Source organism: Ptychodera flava, chromosome 20, assembly GCF_041260155.1.
Source record: "Ptychodera flava strain L36383 chromosome 20, AS_Pfla_20210202, whole genome shotgun sequence".
Taxonomy (NCBI): domain Eukaryota; kingdom Metazoa; phylum Hemichordata; class Enteropneusta; family Ptychoderidae; genus Ptychodera; species Ptychodera flava.
In genome coordinates this window covers 10,993,285-11,017,284 of record NC_091947.1, presented here as the reverse complement: position 1 = coordinate 11,017,284, position 24,000 = coordinate 10,993,285, and the positions used below count along the sequence as shown (strand labels likewise).

The 24,000-nt window shown below is 39.4% G+C and overlaps 1 protein-coding gene across 1 annotated transcript in view; it reads left to right on the top strand.

The window, feature by feature from the left end:
* The window catches only part of LOC139120017 (MLX-interacting protein-like), a 40,858-nt gene extending 17,090 nt beyond the window's left edge, over positions 1-23,768 (top strand). The window contains 15 exon segments of the mRNA XM_070684020.1: positions 1-55; positions 2,221-2,425; positions 3,430-3,522; positions 4,709-4,825; positions 6,738-6,877; positions 8,032-8,898; positions 8,901-9,393; positions 9,817-9,941; positions 12,289-12,397; positions 13,057-13,112; positions 14,891-14,947; positions 15,436-15,683; positions 16,042-16,168; positions 17,632-17,761; positions 20,941-23,768. The exon segment at positions 1-55 is cut by the window's left edge and continues 35 nt beyond it. Of these exon segments, the coding sequence (XP_070540121.1) occupies positions 1-55; positions 2,221-2,425; positions 3,430-3,522; positions 4,709-4,825; positions 6,738-6,877; positions 8,032-8,898; positions 8,901-9,393; positions 9,817-9,941; positions 12,289-12,397; positions 13,057-13,112; positions 14,891-14,947; positions 15,436-15,683; positions 16,042-16,168; positions 17,632-17,761; positions 20,941-21,104 (2,986 nt within the window). The 3' untranslated portion in view covers positions 21,105-23,768.
* Positions 23,769-24,000: the final 232 nt, after the last annotated feature.

Below are 24,000 nucleotides of genomic sequence, written 5' to 3'. Positions count from 1 at the left end.
GAAACTGGAAACGACTGTCAATGACTACAGAAAATGGCGTATGTATGCTGCAAAGGTGAGTAGCATGTCTAACAAGCAATCGTACGTCTCAAAATTCAACAATATCAATAAAGTTTGTGTATGTATTATTGATGTGAATTAAGGTACATTGCGCCTCAGGGACAGATATTCTGACTCTAAAACTCTTACAGTATTCTTTGAATGAACCTCTTGTTGAGGCTCAATTTGAAGCTTATGGAGACAATAAATTTTCCCCCAGCTTATTTTTGAGAAAGTCAAAAATGTACATTTTTCCCTGTAGAGTTATCACAGGGATAGCGGCCATTTTGGATTTCCAATATGGGTAAATATTGGGTAATATTTTCTGTAGTACCAAAAGAATAAAAGAAGAACAAAAGAAGAAGAAAAGAAGAAGTATAAAAGAGAACAAAAAAATTTGGTCATTAAAATAACAGGGCTTGACAATTTTTTTTCCAGTTCACTTGTCCCTTGGACAAGTGGATTTTCAATTTCACTTGTCCTCTCAATAATTTTACTTGTCCTCCATTTGTAATAATCAAGACCAAAATGCTTGCGACGAAGTCCGTAGCGGCTTTCAGGGCTTCTTATCTTGGTAATTTTCGCCGATGTTGACGCCGATTTTTTTCAAAAGTTTACATTGAAGTAGGCCTGCATACGGTCTGTGTGTTTCCGGCGTCATACGGCCTCCACCACAAGAGAGGCCGTATAACGCCGGGAACTCACAGACCTGTACGCAGAGCTAATATTGAATTTGAAGGTACATATCATACATCGCTTCCCGTTTTGGCAAGCATAAATGCCGTCGTAAAAAGATTGGTCAGTTTCTGTCGCTGGTCGTCGTCATTCAGTTCACACATTGCGAGTGCGTGCGATCGGATTGTTGGCAAGTGAAACCGTACTATCGGGCTCAGCGGGAGCCAAAAAATTTCCACAATCATTGTCCCCGTCACGATCTCATCTGCGATGCGCCAAACAGTCCAAATGCGGTTGACTAAACACGTGAGACCTTATCGATTCAACGCGAAACATGTTGTATCTGTCAAGAAAAGCATTTCGCTTGGTTTGGTCATGGAGGTAGTCTCTTCCTACCTCCATGCTTTGGCAATGGTGGGGTATTTGAGACACGACGTACTGAACATTTTGGAACCGTCATATTTCAACCAAGGCCACTGTGCTTTCCAAATTCCATTTCGGGAGATAACGTCTACGGCGTTTTTCCTCATCATAACGCTTATGTTTAGATCTTTTGTCAGAAACATCGATCATCACATCGAGTCGTCGATTCTCAGACGATCCCACTCACGCTGGCCCTCGTGGCGCCGTCGTAAATCATCACAATGTCGTTTCTCAGAGTTACACAATGCCCATCGTCGTAAACTACGTGCCTCTTTACGGCAACAACTTTGCTTAGTTTTTGCGTAGGTCTGCGGACCTGAAATTACGCTCTGGCTCGCGAAAATGCACAATGCCTTGTTTGCATTAGTGGAAATATTACCGTAAAATACCCATATTTACAGCGATCACTCCACAAACTATCTGCCAACAATGTTCGTCTACCTCGCGAGGCTGCATAAATGATTTTGAAGTACTGCACGGTCGATTGCCAATAAGCACTATGGCATTGCGTTTTGCAATTTTTTACCTAATTTGTTGGGGCGGAGCAGTCAGCATACAACAAAGAAATGCTGTTTACGCCAAGTTTTAAGCAACTTTTTAATTGGACGATGAAACAATTTCATGTCGATCATCGAAAAATTGCAACATTGTGTGAGTCGGCAAATGAATCGCAGAAGAACGTCACAATTGTATCTAAAAAGTCCGTGATTGACATTTATTTTGTGTGAACGACAACGCAAATCGGGCGACACTGCAACTTAGGTTCGCGTTGATTGCGCCAGAAGTTGTATAAACAACTTGTCCGGCGGGCGACCAGATTTTATTTTTGACTTGCCCGAACGTAAATTCACTTGTCCCGGGCGTCGGCGATAGGAATTGTCAAGCCCTGAATAAGTGTGAAATTAAAGTTCACTATTGTACCTGAGGTCAAAACCTGTCCCCCTAATCTAAAAACACTTTGCTGTTTGAACTTGCACAACAACTGTAAATAGTCTCTTGGTGATCACACAAGAATAAGAACACCAGAGGTTTCACTCCAGTCACTCATCACCATAGCAATAATCTGAATCTTATCTCTTACAGGGAGAAAAGAATGTTTTCCAGTTCCAGACCTGGGAAGCCCAATTGGAGGAGGAGGACACCAGCACCCCTCATCCCCCACCCTCCCCATGCCGGGCCAGCCATCTCTCCTGTGATGATATTCCACTGCCAAGAAGGGACTTTGAGGACACTCTGTTCTCAAGTTTGAAAAGAGAGCACTTTGAATTCCCCAAGCCAAAAGAACTAGGTGAGAGAGAGAGAGAGAGAGAGAGAGAGAGAGAGAGAGAGAGAGAGAGAGATGAAATCTCTCATTGATTTTGTACTCATTGAAATTAGACACAGGGATCTATTTCGATTTGTTTGTTGTGTTGTTGATTTCTTCAGAGTGTTTGTGCTTGTTACAAATCATAACAATATGAAAGTAGGAGAAACAGATTACAAAAATCGCCTCAGTCACCTTTTTACCGCAGCCCTGTGTACTGATACTTTGTTACTATTGTGAATACTGATGAATGAGCCAAATTTGATGATAAAAGGTGCCAGAAATAATCAAAGTTCTTCTAGATCTCTGCTGGTTTATCACTTGTTATCCACTGTAGCTGAGTGATCATTTTTAAGATGTATTTAATGATCAATTTCAGTTTCAATTTGTGAACAGTAGGACAAAACATTTTGTCAAAGATGTTCTGAGTCCTTTCCAAACTGCTGTGTCAGGGCTCAGTGCAGAAAATGCTGATACACACTTGCATGAAGTGAACTCAGTGTGACACTTAACAATCCACTGACATCTCCAAAACACCATTTGTAATTAATTACGTGCTGTCTTGCCAGTATGGTCTGGCCATAACCCTGCTCATCTCAGTGTGTAATAATGCCAAGAGGGTGACATTCATATTCACACCAACAATACACATCAGTTCAACACGCTGTCACACGGACTGTGATCGTCTGTTGTGCATTCTTCAGATGCCTACCCTAGAATGCTAGGTCAAGCAATCTGACTGTGTATATCCATCTCCATGAAGTATTGTACAACATCCTGAACCTGCCAGTGTGTGTCACCGATCAGTGTCTTCACACAATACACAGCTGGTCGTATAATTCTAACCGTGACACTTGATCCACAAACTGAAGAAATGGATACCTGTAACTCGTCAATCGCCAAATTTTGATACGATTCTGTACTCAACCGCGGTAAAGTCAGACCTGTGATTAATTGATGTATTATAATTATGCGGGTTTTCCTTGCAGCCAAGAAGACTCAAAATGCAGATGTTATACAGCCAGGCTTGATGCAGCTTCAGCCGGATTTTGATTTCATGGAGACACTGGAATCTCTGCAAGGTATAAATTACATGAAAAGATAATTCTTTTTCTATCAACTGAGCTCCTTTGTCACTCATCACATACTGTGGTTAAGATACCAAACTGTGATTTATGTAACTTTCTCTGTGATATCAAGACGTCTTCTCAGATTTACATGTTAAGTAGGAAAGCTATCTCCTTCTGATGTTACTGTTTTATGATTATCACATTTCTTTTGTCTACGTATCATGTCCGGTGCTTGGTTCTTAATTCAAATAATTATTTTAAAATCAAAATTGACAGATTTAAAGATTCCATTCACAGTGTTTGCTGGGCTTCTTTATTATTGCTTTGATTTTTCACTGAAATGAATTATGTTGAATGTCTCTTTTGTGCCTGTGACATTTCTTAAAATGTGAGAAAAGTCAAGTTCAAAATGATGCCAAATTCAGACCTCTATGATTGGCTCGTGAATTGAAATCAATCAAGATACAGTAGTTGTATCTGCAAGCCAAGAGAAATTCTTGTATTACTTTCAATTAAATTCAGTGTAACCTGTCAGGAGAAAAAAAGGTTATATTAAGTACTATGTATGGCTTTGTTTTATGCTGTCATTCAACCAATCACTCCCACAAAGTGGTTCTATCCTATCGCTTTATTGTATGATCAGGGTGGGGGGTGTGGAAAAGTGGAGATACATGTAGGGCATGCCAACTTTGTTCAGGACTCTGTGTACAAATGACAGGGATAAGCAATTTCTAAGCTTCATGCTCCTGTAATTCCTAGTAACTGTAACTGTAAACAATTTTTCCTGCAGTTTGTTGTATCAACGAGATTTTCTCATTCCGAGGTGCATTGTTATTGTTCAAGGCTGGACAGAAATTTGATTGCCAACAAAAACAGAGCACCTAATCTATACGAGCTGAATACAGAGTATTGTACAAGCTAGATCAAGTAGCTGTGTTTGACAAATAAACAAAAAATATTGGAAAAAAAAAACATGTTTAGAGTTACAGTTACTAGGGGCCTGCTATAATTTGAGTAAATTCATCAATCCTTTAACTCACAGCAGATTGTCTTGGTCTCCAAACAGAGATTCCTAAACACATCCTCACAGAAAACAAACTATGTGACATGAACACGTGCTCATTCTTCGCTTCTGCTTCTTCACATTCTCGCTAAATGTGACCACAGACACTTTTTTCATTCTTTTCATCTTTTTCAGTATCTTCCATGCAAACTATCCTGCTACCAATTTCAGCTTACCTAAGCTCGCCATTTTCCTCTCTCTTTTCTCTCTTGCCATTGTCACGGACGGTTACTGTGCCAGGTTTGAATTGTGGTAAGGCGTCTCCTTATCTTTCGCTTTCGCAGAGACATCCATGACAACAACACCTCCCCTTCTACTCCCGTACCCCTCCCCTCCCCTTCCCAACACATTCTGCACAAACTCTGCTTTGCGTGTGAGCATCTGCTGACTACTGTTGCTTGAGTTTTGAGGCTGGTTGAATTGATGCATACTCTCACTTGAATTCGTGGTGAAATGGTATTCATCAAGATACAATACTATACTGAAAAGCTTTCCACCATTCTCTTTCAAAATCAAGAAAGATTTTTGATTTTCATAAAACTCCATGAGCTTCAAAATGAGCCTGCACAAGTGGTTGACCAAAACAGTATTGTGAAAGTTTGAGTCTGAAAATCTGTCCCTGCGGCGCATTCTACCTTAAAGGAATGAAGACGAAAATTGACTATGGTGTGTGATCAGTTTTCAGTTCTTCACTAAATTACTTGTTGGCAAGCAACTGTTTCTATCTAAAGGAATGAATACAAGATCAGCAACTTTATTTTAAAAAAATACAGCTTCACCAACAACATTCCAAAAGTGAAAGAATGAGCCCATATACCCAGCCTGATAATCAAGTCTGAAGCTTTTCACAAAGACCGTAGTAATGTTGTAGTTACCATGTACACCCTATTATTGACATTGCAATCCATTTCATCAGATAGAGCTCTTTCTGACTTGAACATGTTGCGTTGAGATGCGTACAGGCCCATCAGAGGAACAATGTGATAGCTTGACTTTCTAAGTGCTGAAGTGAAGTTGTGATATTGTCTCCTGGCAGGATGAGAGCAACGTTCTGTGACAAGTGATATTGCAGTACATTAGTATTCACATTCTCAACAACAAGCAGTGAATTCAGAATCGAGAAAATCAATTCAAAAGTATCTATCAAAATTTCAGAGTTCTCTTTCCATGATCAGGTACCAACTTTGCCTCCGATGTAAAAATTTGTCATCAACGAACCAGGCCTGTAATGTCCTGTGTGTTTGTGTTATGTGATGTCATTCTTCTGTAGTGCTGTGTTGCTATTGTATTTTTCCTTGTCTTCACAAGAGTACACTGAAATACTTCGGGTTTCTTCTGAGCATATGTAGTTGAATAGTGAAGAAGTTGTGGTGATAAGGTTGCATCACAAAAGCCATAATGAATGTTTGCTCCGAGTTCAATGTCACCAAATGAATGTCTGTTCCGAGTTCAATGTCATTCAATGAAATTTGAATACATGATCATTTTGAACGAGATGCAAAATGACCTGACACTGCAGCTTTTTCTTTTACAAGTTGTTAAAGGTTAAGGGTGAAAGGTGTTAAAGGTGATATGGTGGATTCAAATTTGCATATTGCATACCAATTCACAGACTGTAAAAAGTCATTTTAATCGAGGTAGTTCGCGCCTCGAAAGTGAAAGACTTAAACTTTTACTCAAACTTTTCTCAAGAAATCTTTCAACAAATTTCTTTCAAAATAAAAAGTAAAAATTTGGGGTCACCATGCAAATTTTAGTACCAGAGAAAAAATAACCAAAGATTTACCGATATTTGAAATTCAAAATGGCTGCCATCCCTGTGTTAACTCTGTGGAAAAAAATAAAATTTTTGAATTTCAAAAAACTAAGCCATTGAAAAGTTTTCTTACACCAAGGGCTTTAAAATAAACCCCCACAAGTGGTTTATCAGAATTGTAAAGGTTTGAGAGTCCAAATATCTGTCCCCGAGGCGCATACTACCTTTAGGCTTTGCCCATCTGTTGAATTTTACCAAATCCATAATAAAAACTACCACATCTGTGTGTTTCACTTTGTATTCACTGCATAGAAAGTAAACCTCACCATCATTCTATAGAGCAAGTCTGCTTGACAGTACTCGGGATGACATAAAGTTTAAAACCATACACTTCTTCATCATTTACAGATATTTTGAGCAGCAGCAAAAGTCCTCCAAGTGGAAGTTTCCTTTTCTCATCTGGATTTCCAGACACTGTGTTACAGAGGCAGAATGAGCAACCTCTGGTACATCATGCGTCAGCAGTTCAGGGGCTCACTGATGCACAGGTAGGCAGGCATTGACTCAAATGGGGAGGAGAGTTGTCTGACTCACAGACAGGTGCATTGACTCGGTTTTAACCCTTTCACCACTATGGTTTTTCCCAAATCCATTGTTTTCTATGGTAATGTTGGACCTGTACACAAGGAACTGGGGGTGAAAGGGTTAAGGGAGCTTGTAGGGATTGAGTGTGTAGGGGAGCTTACCTACCGACAGGGGTTCATTGACTTGTTTAAACTTGTTGGGGATTTTTGACTCACGTGGAGAGGGGAGCCTTCTGACTCACAGACAGGTTCATTGAGCTCATATTTTTTCGTCGACGTAGCGGTTGGAGATTTCACTTGCCCATTGGAAGGGATATAACAGTACTAGCTTAGTAGTTGGGGACCTTATTGACAAATGGACTGGGATTCATCATCTGAACTCAATGGCTCAAGGTGAACTTGAGTTTTATATCATCCCATAGACGAGGGGGTCACCAACATACAAGGGATGTACTGACTCCCTACAAGCAGGAGTTTATCTTCTGTAGGGTGGTAAAATTGCTCTTCCAACCATAATGTGCATGCATATACATGTAGCACCAGAAATTTTCTAGTATTCAAGGTATAAGCTGAGACTGAATTAATGCAAAATTTGATATATTTTACTTCCACTTGTAGCCCACCAATTAAGATTTACTGTCCATTTGACTCAGCTTCACTTTTAAATTTATTAAACAGTATAACATGAACAGCATTGCTTTAAAGGGACAAAGTCGGCCATTTTTCATGAATTTTGTTTGATACCAGATACTACTTATATTGCTTGACATGTTGAAAGATACTGAATGAATGGGTGACCATGAATATATTCCACCCTGGTTTTAGACAAATTAAATGAAACGCCGAGAAAATGAATTAATGGTCATGACCATAAATTCATTTGTGCGATGGTTTCATGAACTATGTCTAAAACCGGGGTCAAATATATGCATGCTCACTCATTCATTCAGTATCTTTCAACATGTCAAACAATATAAGTGGTATCTTGTATCAAACAAAATTCATGGAAAATGGTCGACTTTGTCCCTTTAAAGCTCTTATGATTTTATACTGTAATATCCTGGATTAACAGAAAAATTCCAGTAGTTTCTTCACCAATAAAATTGCGTTGTTTACAGGGTGGCCGAGACTCACCAATGCAAGTCACAACCGATGGTGCTGGGGTTCGTTTCCAAGGAGTCATTGATGGCATAGCACCAGTGACACAGAGCGGATTCCAGGCCATAACGACCATCCAGCAGCAACGGCAGCCAAGCCAACAGCAAATAGCACAGACTCTTTTCCCCTCCTTCCGGGAGGGCGAGGCATCTTTGGACGGTTTGAAGTTTAATCAGGTACTGATGGATGAGGATGATGAGGACAATAAACCTTTGATGTTTTCTGCTGGGCCACTTGAAAGCGATACTCAGTTCTCAATGGTCCTTGAGGAACCCATGGTGACGTCACAAACGGGGCATCAGTCTGACCATCTGACCATCGTGACAGCAGGAACCAATATTCAACAGGCTAATATGGTGACGATGGTTACGACTCCAACTATGGAGAATGATATCGTGACCATGGTCTCTTCTCAGAGTCAGCAGCCAGGCATGTTGCCCATGCAGTGGGTTTCATCAACACTACCAGAGCAGGCCAATGTCGTGAACACGGTTTCAAATACATCAGGTCATTCATATAACCACTCTGCGGTGTCATCACACCACTCCACGCCCGCGTCGTCTCGAAGTAGCTCGAGACCACACTCCAGGCACCAGTCGCTGACCAACGAACCCTCTCAGCAGGCCGAGCTGACAAAAGCGATCAGCAAGTTCATGCAACTGCAGCAGCAGCAGGACCAGCCGTACAAAGCGCAACAGATGCTGCTCAGCAGCAACAGGTTCCACAACCTTCAATACAACATCAACAACACCACCACCATCAGCAGCAGCAGTCACACAAACCACACAAGAATCATCACCACCACAGTACCAGCGCAAGCCCTGGCCTCAGCCCCTCGCCTGGGGGTCACCTGAATTTCTCTCGGCAGAATTCTTCTTTTAGTACCCCAAACAGTCCGTTCACGCCGTCGCCATACAATACCTCGCAGAGTTCCCCCTACAACACGACTCAAAGCTCGCCATACAATACTAACCAGAGCTCACCGTACAACACGGCACAGAGTTCTCCGGCACCTTCACCCCACTTATCCAGGAGATCCAGCATCGACCTAACCCAGGTGAAGCATAGTACAAGCATGGAACAGATCGGACTTACGGCCGGAATGGATCACGGACAGATGACTCCTCCACCGTACATGGAACCCATGCAAATCAGCTCTGAGCATGATCAGCAGCTGAGACATAGCACAGGAATGGAGCACCATCAATTCCAGCACGGATCTCTTGAAGCTTCGGCAAATTCCAGCCCCAGCAGTTACGGAAGGACAACACCGGAAAGTCCTAGCATGGACACGTTCACCTTACAAAGCCCACGCCAGAAAGGTTTGATTTTTGATTGTTTGTTCAGCACTAATTTCCTCCACAGATCCCTGTCACAGTTCAAAGGTCGTCACATGGTGACATTGAAAGAAAGCATTATACATTGTATAGCTAAAGCTAAACGCCTAATTGCTTGTCTAATATATTTGCAGCTCCTCAAACGAAAATGACTTCTCCTTTCGTAACTGCCACTTACTGTGTCTTTTTCATGTGTCTGCAACTGACCTAACAACTGTGTTAGAAGCTTCCTGATTGGTCCATTTTGATATATACTGTGTACCTCTCTGTTGAACACGATTATTGATCACACAAACTATGAAAGATTTTGGGACACTGGTGTACATGTAAGTTATTGAAAATGATTGTTGTGTAACAATATTTGTAGGCCCTTTATTACCATCATATCTTCCCCTACCACATTTGCAGTAGGCAGGTCTGTGGACAGATCACGATCACACCCATCGTCAAAAGCTACAAGTCCAATAGCAGAAATACCATTTAAATTCCCCTCTGGGCAAAAGCAAGAGCATATCAGTAGCCAATACATCAAGGTAGGTGCAGTTGCCTCATTATCAGTGTCGTCATGGCAATTTGGCATAATTCCAAATCCTATGCAGTGAACTTTGTCCCTCCAACAAAGCATTGTGGGTGTCACGACTTTTCAAAAATGCTGTAGTGTGTGTTTTTAATCTGACAGTATCCAGGTTCTTTGACATTTTAACCACAAACACTAAACATTATTTGATTTCATTGCTTTTGTAGACGTTTGTCTTTTCGATAACATCATTTGCGTTGTTTGTTTTGCTGTTTTTATCAGTCAAATAGCCAGACAGATTCTAATTTTTGCATATTTTTTGTGTTCAACGAGTTGTCCTGAACATTTTCTTTCAAAAAGAATGCCGAAAGTTTTCAAATAAGCAATTTCAGAAGTTGTAAACTGGCAACTGCAATGGGTGATGACTTCACAATCTTCTCTGCTTAGAAAACTGCAACCTCATTGATTTGTTGTGTTGCATTGTATGAAGGCTGTGCAAAGGAGCCCAATTATGAAAAAACCGCCACGAGAAGAATACAAATATCAAAAATGGAAAACCAATCCTTGCATTTTCAAAGGCATATTCCCATATCCCACTGAGCAGTACAATGACGAGGCGATTCCACCACAAAAACTGCCCCCGGCTACTACAGTCAGTGATTTTCTACTCACTGTTTGCCCAAACACATTTGCAGTTAAGCCTCCCAGTTTCACAAACCAATCTAGGAAGAAAGATAAAGAACTAAACACATCTGAGAAGCCACATTCTTGACACTTACCGAGAGTTCTATTTTTACACACAGCCAATTTAAGAGGGTACCTGAGATTTACACTTAGTATTAAAGGTAACGTTCGCTTCTTAAGTGAAAGATGTAAACTTAGCTCAAACTTTCCTCAATAAAACTTGCAACCATTCTCTTTCAAATAATGAATAAAAATTGGGGGTCACCATGCAAAGCTTTGTACGAGAGAAACAAATTACCCAAGATGTAGTGATACTTGAAATTCAAAATGGCCGCCATCCCAGTGTTCTATGGAAAAAATTAAAACTTTCATTTTTCAAAAAACAACAAGGTGACACCTTTTCTAACTCCAAGAGCTTTAAAATGAGCCCTCATAAGTGGTAGATCAGAATGGTGTTGGAAAAGTTTCAGCGTCCAAATATGTGTCCTCAAGGCACATTCTACCTTAATGTGTACTGATACCATTGATAAGATAGCCAGCAATTTCACTGTTTTGTGAAAAGATTGGCAGGTAAACAAACGGTTCTGCTGCTGTGACATTTTATCAAGCTGTCCATCACTAGAATTTCCTGACAAAATTTGATATTGAAGAATCATTTTAGAGATAAAGTTACAGGTTGGAGTCCCTCTGGCGGCAACAGACCTGCCTCTATCAGTATTGATAAGACAAACAGGCTGGCTGACCTATGTAAACTGTGGCAAGAGTTAGTTTGAAATTACAATACTAGTATTCTCAACTCCCACTGATCTCTGTTCTAAGTACAAATGATGGCATTATGTACTTAGCTTTGTGCTGGTTGGTCTAACCTGCATGTGTTTGCCTAGAAGAACACTATGTTGTGTGCTGTCAAAGACAGACAATTGGGGGAAGGCATGAAAAATGAAAAGAATTTGTCACGATGCCAGGTCCAATTTCTGTTTTGACTGTTTCCGTGAAACACTTTGGTACTCTTGACCTAGAGTGTAGTATTCCTCATGGCTCTGCATGTGTTCTAATGTGTTCTTTGGATACTGTCAGGAAGTGCTTAGCTATTGAACAAGAATAATTTTATCATCAAAATATGATGCACTTACAGCAACCAGTCTCTTATTTGAAACTACAACCACCATTCTTTGTTCCTCAAGTTTTCTGAATATTATGTGATCACTTCAAAAAAATTACATCTGGAAAAAATATATCAAGCAGCAAAGAACAAAAATAATTACACATGACTGTTTCCTACATGCAAATTTTTTGTGACATCATGAGTTTGATCAGACTTTTTGTTGAAGCAGCAACCTTGAAATAGTTGTAGCTTGTGAAAACTTGAACTCCGGGCAAAGTTCACTGCTCTGTCTGTCTGTCTGAAAGGAGGGATTAGAAAACGGTGAAATGACTCCTTTAAGCTGTGCAAATTGTGAGGGGGAGGGGAGGTAAGTTTTATACTGGACATTTTCTAATGCTTGTCGTATGCGTCTCTGTTGGAAAAAGTCAAATTTTTCAACCCTTAAGATTTTTTTTTCAGCCGCTACAGGTGGGTATGTTTTCTCTCTTTTGATTTGATTAAAAAAACAAAAAATATGCAGACATGATGACACTGCAATGTTTCTCTCTAAAATTTATCATATCCCCATCACTAGTCGGAGGCCAAAGGTCACAGGAAGCTTAGTGCTCAGTCAGTCAGGGAGCGAGACGCCATGGCAACGTGTGTCCCAGGCTCAGCATCGGGACAAGCATCCAACGCATCTAGTGAGTATGGGAAACCAGAGTTTTCCAGAAGCCCCACGTGAATATCTGTCCACAACCTAATCTGACCCAATGAGAATCAGTTGCAGGCGCTCCAAAACAAAATTGAAAACATTAAAATAAAAGCTCACGTATAGTATCACATGCTTCCTGGGTGGCAAGTATATGGCTTGTCAGTGTGTTGGTAGACACTGGCGACCGTCTTCTTTTCTGTGTGTTAATTCCTACTGGTGTTTGTAATCACAAGATTTGCTTAATTCTTCCTGTTGGTTTCACACTTAATATGACTGTTGCTCCGCACAAACATTTTATACTTCACTCATGGCGTTATCTTGATGTCATTACCTGCTACATTGTTTCAGCTTGTTCTTTTCAGTAATGAGTATGTAGCTTTCTTTATTAATGACTGAATTAATTACTGTATAAGAAATGTGTAATAATGATTTTCATTCAATTTTCAGCACGACACATCAATATGGAATCTTTCTCAAACATATTTTGTCAATCTGAACTGTACGTAAATTTGTTGAAGTACTTTCTCAAAAAGAAATTGACAATGTTGTCTGTTCTAGACTGTACTGAAAGATTCCATACTGATGTTTTCTCTGTTAGTTTGCAGGGAAAGAATTGACCACTGTTTTTGTGCGTTCTTCACAATGTAGGTGGTGCATCTTCTCCTGTCAGCTATCAAGATGCCCAAAGTCAGGAAAACTTTGAGGTAAGACCAGTAGTGTGTACTTCAGGTTGATGTCTGATGCACGTTCTTTTTCACTTAGAACGTAGCAGACGTGTATTGCTTTTGTGTAAAATTATACCGGCAGTTATCTGTGTCTGGCATAGTGAAGCAAACATAGCATGCGCCCCAAAAATGAAAAAACTTAAATTTTTGGTCAAAATTCCCTTAAGGAAAGTTGGCACTATTCTGTTCAATGTCAAGAATAAAATTCAGGGGTCAATGGGCCACTTTTGGTCCCACAGAAACAAATTATCTAACATTTGCCGACTCATGAAATTCAAAACGGGTGCCATCTCTGCATTGTATTTGGAAACAGAGAATTGGTTCGAATTTTACGAAAGTAATACTGTAAGGACTTTATTTACTCCTTAAAATTCAAATATGAACCCATAAAAGTTGTAGACCAGAAATCAAAGTATTTTAATAAATTTTAGAGGTCAAATATCTGTCCTTGAGGCGCATTCTACCATAAAAAAACAAAGGTTCACCAATTGTGGTGTTATGTTTGACTCTGTGAAAATCAAAGTTTTTAGAACCACTCACATAATCTCGTTGACAAAGAAAGCTCTAGCTTTCTTCAGAAAATGGACTAGAAAGTGGACATCTCTCACAAAAAATTATTTCTAATGGTGAAATAGGAAACATACATGCAGTATAACACCGGACAGATCTGAATGGTACATTAAAGCTTTGTTTATTTGTGTTCACTAGGGAAATTTTGTTGGCTACCTGATAAGATTAGATTTTATTTCACCTTTGGTGATGTAAGTTACTCTGATATGTCCTTCCCTATTAGTTCCAAAGTGATGGAGAGGCCTGAAGATTTGTATCAGTTTGTGGATGTGTAGGCATCATCCGACAATGCAAGAGTATTAACCCTACTTGACTACTTTTAATTTTTCTTGCAAAACTTTTCTTGCATTGTTTTACCAATTTTAATGAATTTTCTGTGATTTTGTGATAATTCTGGACCAAATGGACATAACTATCCAGCGGTTCTAGTTCTTTATGAAAGTTTTTGGAAAACTGGAAAAGAATTTGTCCTAATCTGAAAAATCTGAAAAAAAAATTGTCCGCTTCATTGTATAAGGCAACAAAAATTGACTTTGACCGTCAATGTGCTGACATATATACAGCATTCCCTTCAGTTGGTTCTGATGTTTAAATTTATGACATTCAATAACAGACGGCCTTTAATAATGAACAAGGGAAACAAAAATGACACTATTATGTCACTTTGTTATTTGAGTTTGCGTAGATATTGTACGGTACATCACCACCTGACCTTATGAACAAGGATTACGTGCCTCCAAAATCTCACTGAAAAAATAAAACTATTTGCATACATGATCAGTTGAAAGAGAGAAATGCCATAATTATCATAATCCCACATATGGCAAACAACGATCATAATAGTAGTATGTTTCCCAAATTTTCAGTAAGACTAGAACATTAACCCTTTGAACCCGGCTCGGACAGAAATGTCGGATGACGTCATAGAGTACCAGGGGGTCAGGGTGCAAAGGGTTAAGCCCATGCTGAGCTAAGTACAATTTAGCACTATCTTAGGGGGTATGTTCATTTTCATTCATCACAAAAGGCCCCCCTCAGGCCAGTTGTTATTCATACCACAAGGGAGATGGGCCCTGCCTTCTTCAGGTGTGCCAGATTTTGAATTAAAAAACAAGAACGATATTAGGTGGCATAGGATGGAGTGAATTTTGCATATTGCTAATTATTGTGTGTGATGAAATTTTCAGTTTACACAGCCCAAAGCAAAGAGACATAAGAAAACCACAATGGATGAAAACGAACGGGTAAGTTCGGTGGCCCATCAAGTTATCTTTTCTTTTAGAGATATTTATTATAAAAAAGTATTTTGAGTTGCTGCACAATCCAAAGGCTGTAGGCAGCAGATTCATTTTGTGACAACTATATTTCTTAGTTTAGGTCCCAAGAGGTGAAATGCTAATAACAGAACATAAATTTTTTCTGTGACTAGCAAAGCAGGAGTATTGATACCACAAATACAGGCTACAAGTGTACATATTATACCATACCAAGTTCAAAGTCATGCTTACAAGTCATGTGTGTATAGGCACGTAATGCTTGTACAAAAAAACAACAACAGGTGTTTATCGAAGAAAACTGAGCTTTTTGATATCTCAGTAAGCAGTAATATTTCATGTTTAGAAAGGGATGAGCAGATCCTGATATTCATGAAATGTGATGGTGACACAAGCACAAAAATTACTACGTACGAGTACTATCAGTTTATCTCATGACATGAATGTATTTCGTGCAGGTTGAGCGACGGAGGATGAAACACAGAACGTCAGAAATCAAACGCCGTAGCAACATCCAGGGTGGTCTGGAGGAGTTGTCGTCCCTGGTGGGCCTAAGCAACCCAGAGACTGACAGCCGCGTCAGCCTGGCGGGAATGCTGCAAAAATCGACAGAGCATATTGAGAGACTGAAAAGAGATTTGGAAAAACAGAGAGATGATAGCAAGAAAATGAAGCGACAGATCGAAACCTTGAAGCAAGAAATTAGGTAAGTGAATCATGTACATTAAGTCAGTGGGCTATGTAAACTAGATGAGTGAATATTGTAAATTAGGTGAGTGAATTATGTAAATAAGGCAGTGAATTATGCAAATTAGATATTAGGTGAATGTTTGAAATTTGGCAAGTGAATTATGTAAAGCTTATGGGCAAATAATGCAATGTGGAAGAGAATTATCAAAGCAAATTGATAAAACAGATATTCACTTTAATAACAGTATAATTTGGTGAGTGAAAAGGCAGTGGTATATTTGAAACCAAATCAGTCAGATTATGTTACAATGATTTTACCAAGGTCCAGTTATAGATTTTGTTTGTCTCATTCATTTTGGACTCTTATTTCACAGTGAAGTGCAAGAGAGACTACCAGACAGTGGTGTTCCAGTCAGAACTCAGTCCAGTGACGATGCCCTTCAAGAAATGCTGGAGAGGCATATACAAAAAGAGACTGAGAAAAACTGGAAGTATTACATGGTATCCTTGTCAGAATTATGAATCTCGCTTTGGATTTTTCTTCATTTAACACTCATCTCAGCGGTCCCACAATGTTTAGAAATGTGCACCTCGAATTTGAAAGACTGAAACATTTGCTGGAACTTTCCTCAAGGAATATTTCAACCATTCCCTTACTGAATCAAGAATAATAATCAGGGATCACAATACAAAGTTTGGTGCTAGAGAAAAAATTTCCCAAGATTTACTGATATTTGGAATTCAAAATGGCTGCCATCCCTATGGTAACTCTATGATGAAAAATAAAATTTTAGATTTTTGAAAAACTAAGATGGTAAAATTTTTTCGTACTCAAGAGCTTTAAAATGAACCCCCACAAGTGGTAGATCAGAAAAGATTGTATGCTTTAGAGTAGATATCTGTCCCTGAGGCGCTCGCTACTTTAAACCCTTTTCCTGCCAAGTCCATATTTCACCACCAGGTCAAGATGGTTAAAATTAATGAAACACAACGTATTCCATATGATGTATTTTAACATAATACTGTACATTTGAAGGCTGTTGAAAACATAATACTCTAAAGTTGATTTTTTTTGGACAAAAGATGCTATAACATACCAAGCCAAGTGGGTGAAAATCCGTCATGTTTTGGCTCAATACCGCTTTTTACTGACTTGGCTGATGGGGAAGTGATACAGTTATTACTGTCTGGCAGGAAAAGGGTTGATGTATCTTCCTTAGGGACTGTCTCAGATTGTCGCATAAGTTCAAGAAGCGAAATTTATTCGTTTATTGGGGGAAGGGGGTTTCACCTCCATTCAATTAGTGAACTTCACATTCACACTTTTATTTTGTGATCACAAGTATCTTTATATTGTGTTTGAAAATTAACAAAAACTGCACACTCGTACAAACAAATTTTGCTGTAACTATTTCCAACTCGTTCGTGTCTTACTGACTGCGGTTAGTAGTCACATTTGATTGATTACTTGACGATGTAATGTGGTCATGGGAAACACATTCTTCAGTAGCTATAGCAAAATGCTACATTGTACCCTCAGGCAGGCATCAACATTTTGCACTTTTGAACTTTCATTCAGGGAAAGGGGGTTTCGATTTAAACAAAGGAATTTCATTTCATGAACTTATGTGACAATCTGAGACCGTCCCTTATGTGCAATCTCTTAAATACGTCAACTGTGCTGTCAGTATCAATCACACAGGGTTTGGAAATATGACTTGCCAAAATATCCGCACATTCTCTGCTCGACATTTTTACAGACTTTCACTGAATAAGTATTTGGATGTCAGTTCCATTCAACCAGCATGTGCAATAAATTTAGAGTAGCTTGTTACCGATATGTCGTGATCAGAATCTTTGGTGACCCTGATGTGCAACATGTTTCAAACACTAAAATATTTCTCTCAACTGACCAAAGGAACAAAACTCTTGAGATGTTTTGCACCTTGACATCCTGTTATCAGTTTGGTTTGATACAGCAGGAGATATTCAAGTCATACCAAAGACGTCTTGAGTCGGCAACCGAAGGTGAACTTGACGAGGTCATTGAAACATGGATGGAGAAAGACTGCAAATTGAGCAAAATACGATCAGGTAAGATCCAGGGACTTAGCTCAGCTTAAGGTAGTGACTCAGTTTCGTTGACACATATTTTCAATCAAAAGTTACACATAGAAAACAGGGTCTCACATCCAACATGTGGTACATTTTCTAATAGGTCTATATTTGAAGAAGGTAAAAATTTTGTTTAGTTGTCAAAACATGCATTGGTATGTTTGTTTAAGTCAAAAACATGTGATTTTGAATTTTTTCACTTAAAAGAGTATAAGTAAGAATTGGCAGCACCCCAAAGTGATCTGTTAACGGCACTAGACAGCTGGATATCCAGGGGGAAAAACCGTATTTTGGATTTTTGAAATTCGCTTTTGTTTCTGCACAGTGAGCCTTCGAAGTGTGAACTGTCGGATTTTCGCATAAATTATCGGCTTTTGTTCACGTTTGTCAAGTTATCGTCACTTCAGGGGGTTTATCAAAAATCTAAGACAGAGTTTTTCAGGTCTATTAATGAAGTGTTAGCATGCGAAGAATTGGGGACATCCGCCCACGCGTCGCCGACTTACATTCATTTGAAGGTGCGCATACATAGCAAAAATCGGAACTGAGAAAATCGACGATTTGTGTAAACGTCCTATTTTTCACACAAAATCGCCGAAAAAAGTCGGATTTTTTGTGCGTTTCAAAAAACAATCATTCGATCTGGGTCTAGGTTAAATATTGGGCATCAGGTTAGAGAATTTCTGACAAGTCCTAAATATTAGTTCGCCTGAAAATGATGAAAATTGTCCGAGAAACGTGAGGCTGGTCAGCGTAAGCGGTGGGTACTATTTACACGATAAACACTATAAAGATAATTCAGGGCATAATCTGTTTGTCAAATACGTATGTAGCTTATAATTATATTAACTGTACACTGTTTGGTAACGGTTAGAGTCTGGTTACGAGACTAGAAAAGTTTTAAAAAACATACAGCCGGAATGGTTTACAGGTCTGCGTTCTGCCGACGACGCGCACTCGCTCTCTCGCAAGCGCTCGACTTCCGGTCTCACAGCCCGTAATTTATGCACGTACCAAGTGTGAAATGGTTGCCCAGTTCATTTTAGCGCCGATTTTTGTGCCTATAGTACAGGACGTCACTTGCTTGCTTGCTTGCTTTTGAAGATGAGACGACCAAACTCTCGATGCTCTAAAAAATTCTGTAGTTGAGAAGTTCAAGGAATGCGGGTATTTAAAGTCGCTCTTGTTTTGTGGTTTTCACATGTGATCTGCTGCAGCCCTTTTGCTCACCATAAAAAATGACCGGGGTTTCGTGCGCTATTTCGCTTTCCACTGTGACATGTACTATTATGGCCTCGGGTATGAAACCAAAATCAACTTCAGTTACACGTAAAAGCGATGCTTCATGACTTAAAATAAACGACTGAGGCGATACTCGACAGATTCACTCATTGTAAAATTGAAACGGCGACATATCGCGACACCCAGCGACACTCTCTTGACCACAGATAGAAATTGACCGGCAACGATCGTGAAGCGACGTGTCACGTAGTTGCTGTGCTCTAGACCGACATAACAGTGTCGGATGACAAATTGTACAAACCATGCTTCCTACCTCCATGGACAAACTAAGTCCAAGATATGGGCTGCTGTTATAGAACCATATTTTCCAGTGAAGATTAAATAGATTCTCTTTGGACGGCAGTGTAATCTATAGCCCCGCGTACGATGCTATGTGTTCCGCTACAGCTAATCGCCCCGCTCACCACAGCCCTGCAAAGACCCGTACGCGTACGTAGGGTCGGTGACTTCAAATCCATTTTGGGACTTGACGTAAAAAGCCAAATTACTGCCGAAATTCAGCGTTCTTGGGCCCAAGTCGTATCCCTGCCTACCTCAGCTACTCGATCGCTTCCAAATGCCAGTCTTTTATTCACTTTTCGTAAATAACCGTCGATGTCGGCAACTCTCTCGCTAGCCCTGCGTACGATGCTGTGTGTTAGCTGTAGCGGCCAACACACAACATCGCGTCCATCAGCTTTCCATTTGCTTCTTCGGCCCCCGTTTGCGTTTTCTACACTGCTTATACTGCCGGCAGTCATCAGCCATGTTGGATAGCGTCTCTTATGAAGATGTGCGCGCATGCGCAACATGGTGCGTAAAAATTTACATAATCTCCTCAAGGTATAACGATAACGCTGACAGTAATCCGGACCGTTAAAACAAAAAGAAATAATAACTCACGCAGTGGTTAGAAGGCCGTGTTTTCACTAAAATTTCAGACATTTTCCAGTACAATGTTACCTCACAGTTTTCTCTAATAAAAAGATCATATTTCAGGGGTTCAGAATATGAAATAATCACAAAATCACTAAAATTTACAAAGGAACCTGAGTCACTACCTTAAACCCATTAGAGTAGAAATGGATCAGAAAAAGTAATTCCAGGCAGACTGTGTTTTCATTATGAATTCCATCAAACATGAAACTACCATAACCAGGATATGAAATCGTACCTTGAAAGATAATGTTCAACTGCTTCAGGCCGTAGAGTAGCATCATTTCACCAAAAAAAACCCTAGTTCTGTTGCAAGGTACACTATATAGTATTGTGCAGATATTTTTGACAGTGCTACACGTAAGAAATGCCCCTGTGAAATTCACTCACCATGTTTTCCTGCATATGTGTAATATAGAGGCTTCGCTGCCATCTGCCAGAACAGCTTTCAGGTTTTCCAATAAGTTGTACTTTGGTCAACTCCTGTTACCAGGTCTGCCCTTTAGAAAAGTAGGTTTTGGCAGAAGGCAAGACCAACTCATGTATTTGATGCAAAGGCACACCGCTCTACCTGCCAAAATATCAGTGTAAATCATAATAAGACAGAAAACTGTGATACTCAAAGAATATTTCTTGATCCTATTTCTCAGTGTGGTCGTGAAGACTGATCATAACAATAGGGAGGGGAGTGGGTACTGTTGGGAAAGGTGACTGATGGATAGCATGTCATCCTATTCCATTCTCCAGCAGTCTTCCTGACATTTGGAAAAGTCAGCAGGCTTTATAGAGTTGGCAAAATGTATACTTGGTTCCCATTCTTAACTCTTTCACCCTGTTTCCCTATAACTAAATCCTCCGCGCCATTCAAGCTCTAGGGATAAGCTGACAGCTGATGACGAAAGAGGCGCCATTTTCAATGGTATCTCTCTCTTTGATTTCAGCCGTGACTACAGGTCTCACAACACTCAGCATGAAGACTGATGTACTGGAAGACGACCCATCCATGCTACCGGAACAATCCCAAGCAGCTGCCGCCAACTTACTGAAAGAAGGAAAAGAAAAACGACGAGAGCAGAAGAAAGAGAGAAAGGAAGCTCCATCATAGCACACAGTTTATTCATAGATAGCAATATATATATTTTTTCCTTCAAGTCTAAATCGTCAAGGTCATTAAAGGAAGAAGTTCTGATGAAGGCTTTTGAAGTAAAACAGAACCATGGGTGATTCTTTCCGCTTTTTAATTTATAATAATCGTCAGTTGTCATTTATACAGAGTTCACTGGATGTCAATCTGCTGATGTTGTGAAGGACATAATGCAGTGTGGAACAGACAGCAATGTTCAGTATGACTCTGTTGTTAATTCTCAAATGTGAATGGAAAAAATTACAGTAGAATAAAATGTCATGTCTTTGGCTGTTTGGAGATGGTAACTATTTGGCCAAAAAGGCAAGGTTTTGTTTCTCATTCAATTTTGACTAGCCCTGGCAGCCTTGTTTTCACTGATGGAAGAACAGAAGGACAGTGCACCATGCAGGGAAAAAGATGTTTCAGAGACAGAGGTCAGACTGAGGTCAGAGGTTGTCTGTGACTGACTGTTGGTATTACAGGGAAAGAGATACCTTGCACCAGCCCATTGGCAGGAAATTTTGAAAATCACTATTTGAATAAAATCAGGTACTTACAGGCAGATCTTGTACCTCAAACCATCCATCAGTCTTTCTTCCTTGACCTTAAAAGGGTTTTATAAGAAAATAATGCAGCAAAAAGTGGTTAAAGTAAGTTTGAAAAACATAATATAGATGTGAAAACTGATAAAAAACCTTCACATTGTGTTTCAATGCGTCTGAGCGCACGAAACAAATTGCATTTTATTGGTTGTGATATTTAAATAACTTAAATATAGACTGTGGTTTCTTTTTTTTTCTTTCTCCCTTCATGTAGGTAAGTGTTGTACCAGTGTGCTTGTCAAAAAAGCCATGTTTTGAGGATTTGACACTTACTAGTTATAAATTGAGTCGTGGAGAGCTCTGATATTCAGAGGTTTGAGGAAAAAAATGGACACAAATGTTCTTCAGACTTTAAATATTTGTTTTGTGTAATTATCATATTTTGGCAAAGATTTTCAGACTTGTCTTTTTGTTTTGGTGTAGTATTAAAATCATGTCGGACGAATTGCAATTGCAAACTTCTTTTTTCATGACGCAAGTTCTGAAAAATTTTTTATGCTTCATCTGAAATTCACTTCTGATTTTTTAAAAATATTCCTACTGAAATTTGCCAGCATTGTGCTTGAGCTTACATTGTGATAAGAAATTTTTTGTTCAATATTTCTATAAAATGGAATACTTCAGCATGTGCTGTTTACTGCTGTTATAATGTTGCTAGCATGCTCTGTAACAGATCAAAAAGTCGGTAATTATAAGGTCCAACTGCATTGGTGAACGTCGCTCTATCTTCATCAAGTGAATATTCCCAGTCAATGAAATTGCTCTATCTGATCATGTGACACCTGTCTTACTTATCAACAATCTGGAATGATGCGCAGTGCGAAGTTTGCAAACATGTTTCAAAATAATTTTAGTGATCAATCAAAAGTCTGAAATACAGGCAAGACCTACTGTTGACTGATGCAGTCTTTGCACCAGCGTCCAGGCTTGTGGTAGAAATCTACTTGTCCTAGGGAGCCTTGCATAATAAACAGATAGCAGCATACCCTCTAGGATAATACCAAATTCTAGTATGGCTCGGCAACATCATATTTTTCAGGCATTTTTCGAATCGGCACTCTGCAATTGCCAGGATCCTACATCAGACAAAGTTTTAAGACAGAATATTATAATCTTATTTATGTGTGGACATCAAGTCCTGTGTGCCAGCTTTAAAAGAAAAGGGAAAATAATTTTTATGAAGCCCATTATATAGGTCTACCTTATAATTGTGTAACTGTAGTTTGATCTCTTCTACAATGTATCAGATAGCGTGCATGTAGAGTATTTTGTGACAGCCGTCAGTTCAGTGGTCAAAGTGGTACCATCTTACTGTAACAGTTCTGGAATATTTTATTTCAATATTTTGTTAGTTGCAAATATGTAAAAAATTGCAAAATCTTGAGAAGAAAATACGTGGTTTATGAGCACAACCTTTCAGTGCGGAACTATATTTTGAGACAGTTTCCAGTTTTAACGTGACACTTTTGAAAGGCTTTGTATCATGTTGTTTGAGGCCAATCTGTGGAGTTCCCAAGAAGCAAGGCTTTACCAATGCTGTACTCTGTATAAGCTGGTTTGTAGAAGCCCCCACACTTACAGCATCACTGTGCAAAAGTGCTACTGATGCAGTGTTTAAAATTTCAGAACTTCACCACGCCAATCAAATTGCTGACTTCTCTGAAAACACAATCTGCTTTTCATTAAGTTTCTGTGACCTTCACATAATTACAATTCATTGTTGCTGTTGAAAAATGTCTGAAAGGTGTTACAAAAAAGGGTGCATATACTGTGGTTTTTCCCTGCAAATTTCACAAACTGTAATGGAACACGTTGTAATCTGTAAAACCCTGTTTTCATTCATTAAAACAATGGGACCACTTGCATGACTCTCCTCAACCCTCTCAGTAGTCAAATTTGGTACAAGTCTAACACTTTAGATGGCTAAATTGGACCTCCATATGTTTGAAATGGAGGGGGGGGGGGGGGGGGGGAGTTGAAGGCACATGTTATTGTAAGATCATTTTCATCAAAGACAGAATAAAATCATGGTTAAAATATTTTCACAGCATGTCATTTTCATTTCAAACAATCATTCCATTACATGAGGTGCCTAAGTGTTCATCACAGTAATTCATACAAAATGCCTTCCACAAATTTCACAGCATATTTCACATTCAGCCTTTTTCATGATGCAGTGTTCATGATCCGCAAAAGAGCAGTTTATGAAGACATCCTTTTAGTGGTCGAACCTCACAATACTAATGTACCTCCTGCGTATTCCGCCAAATTTT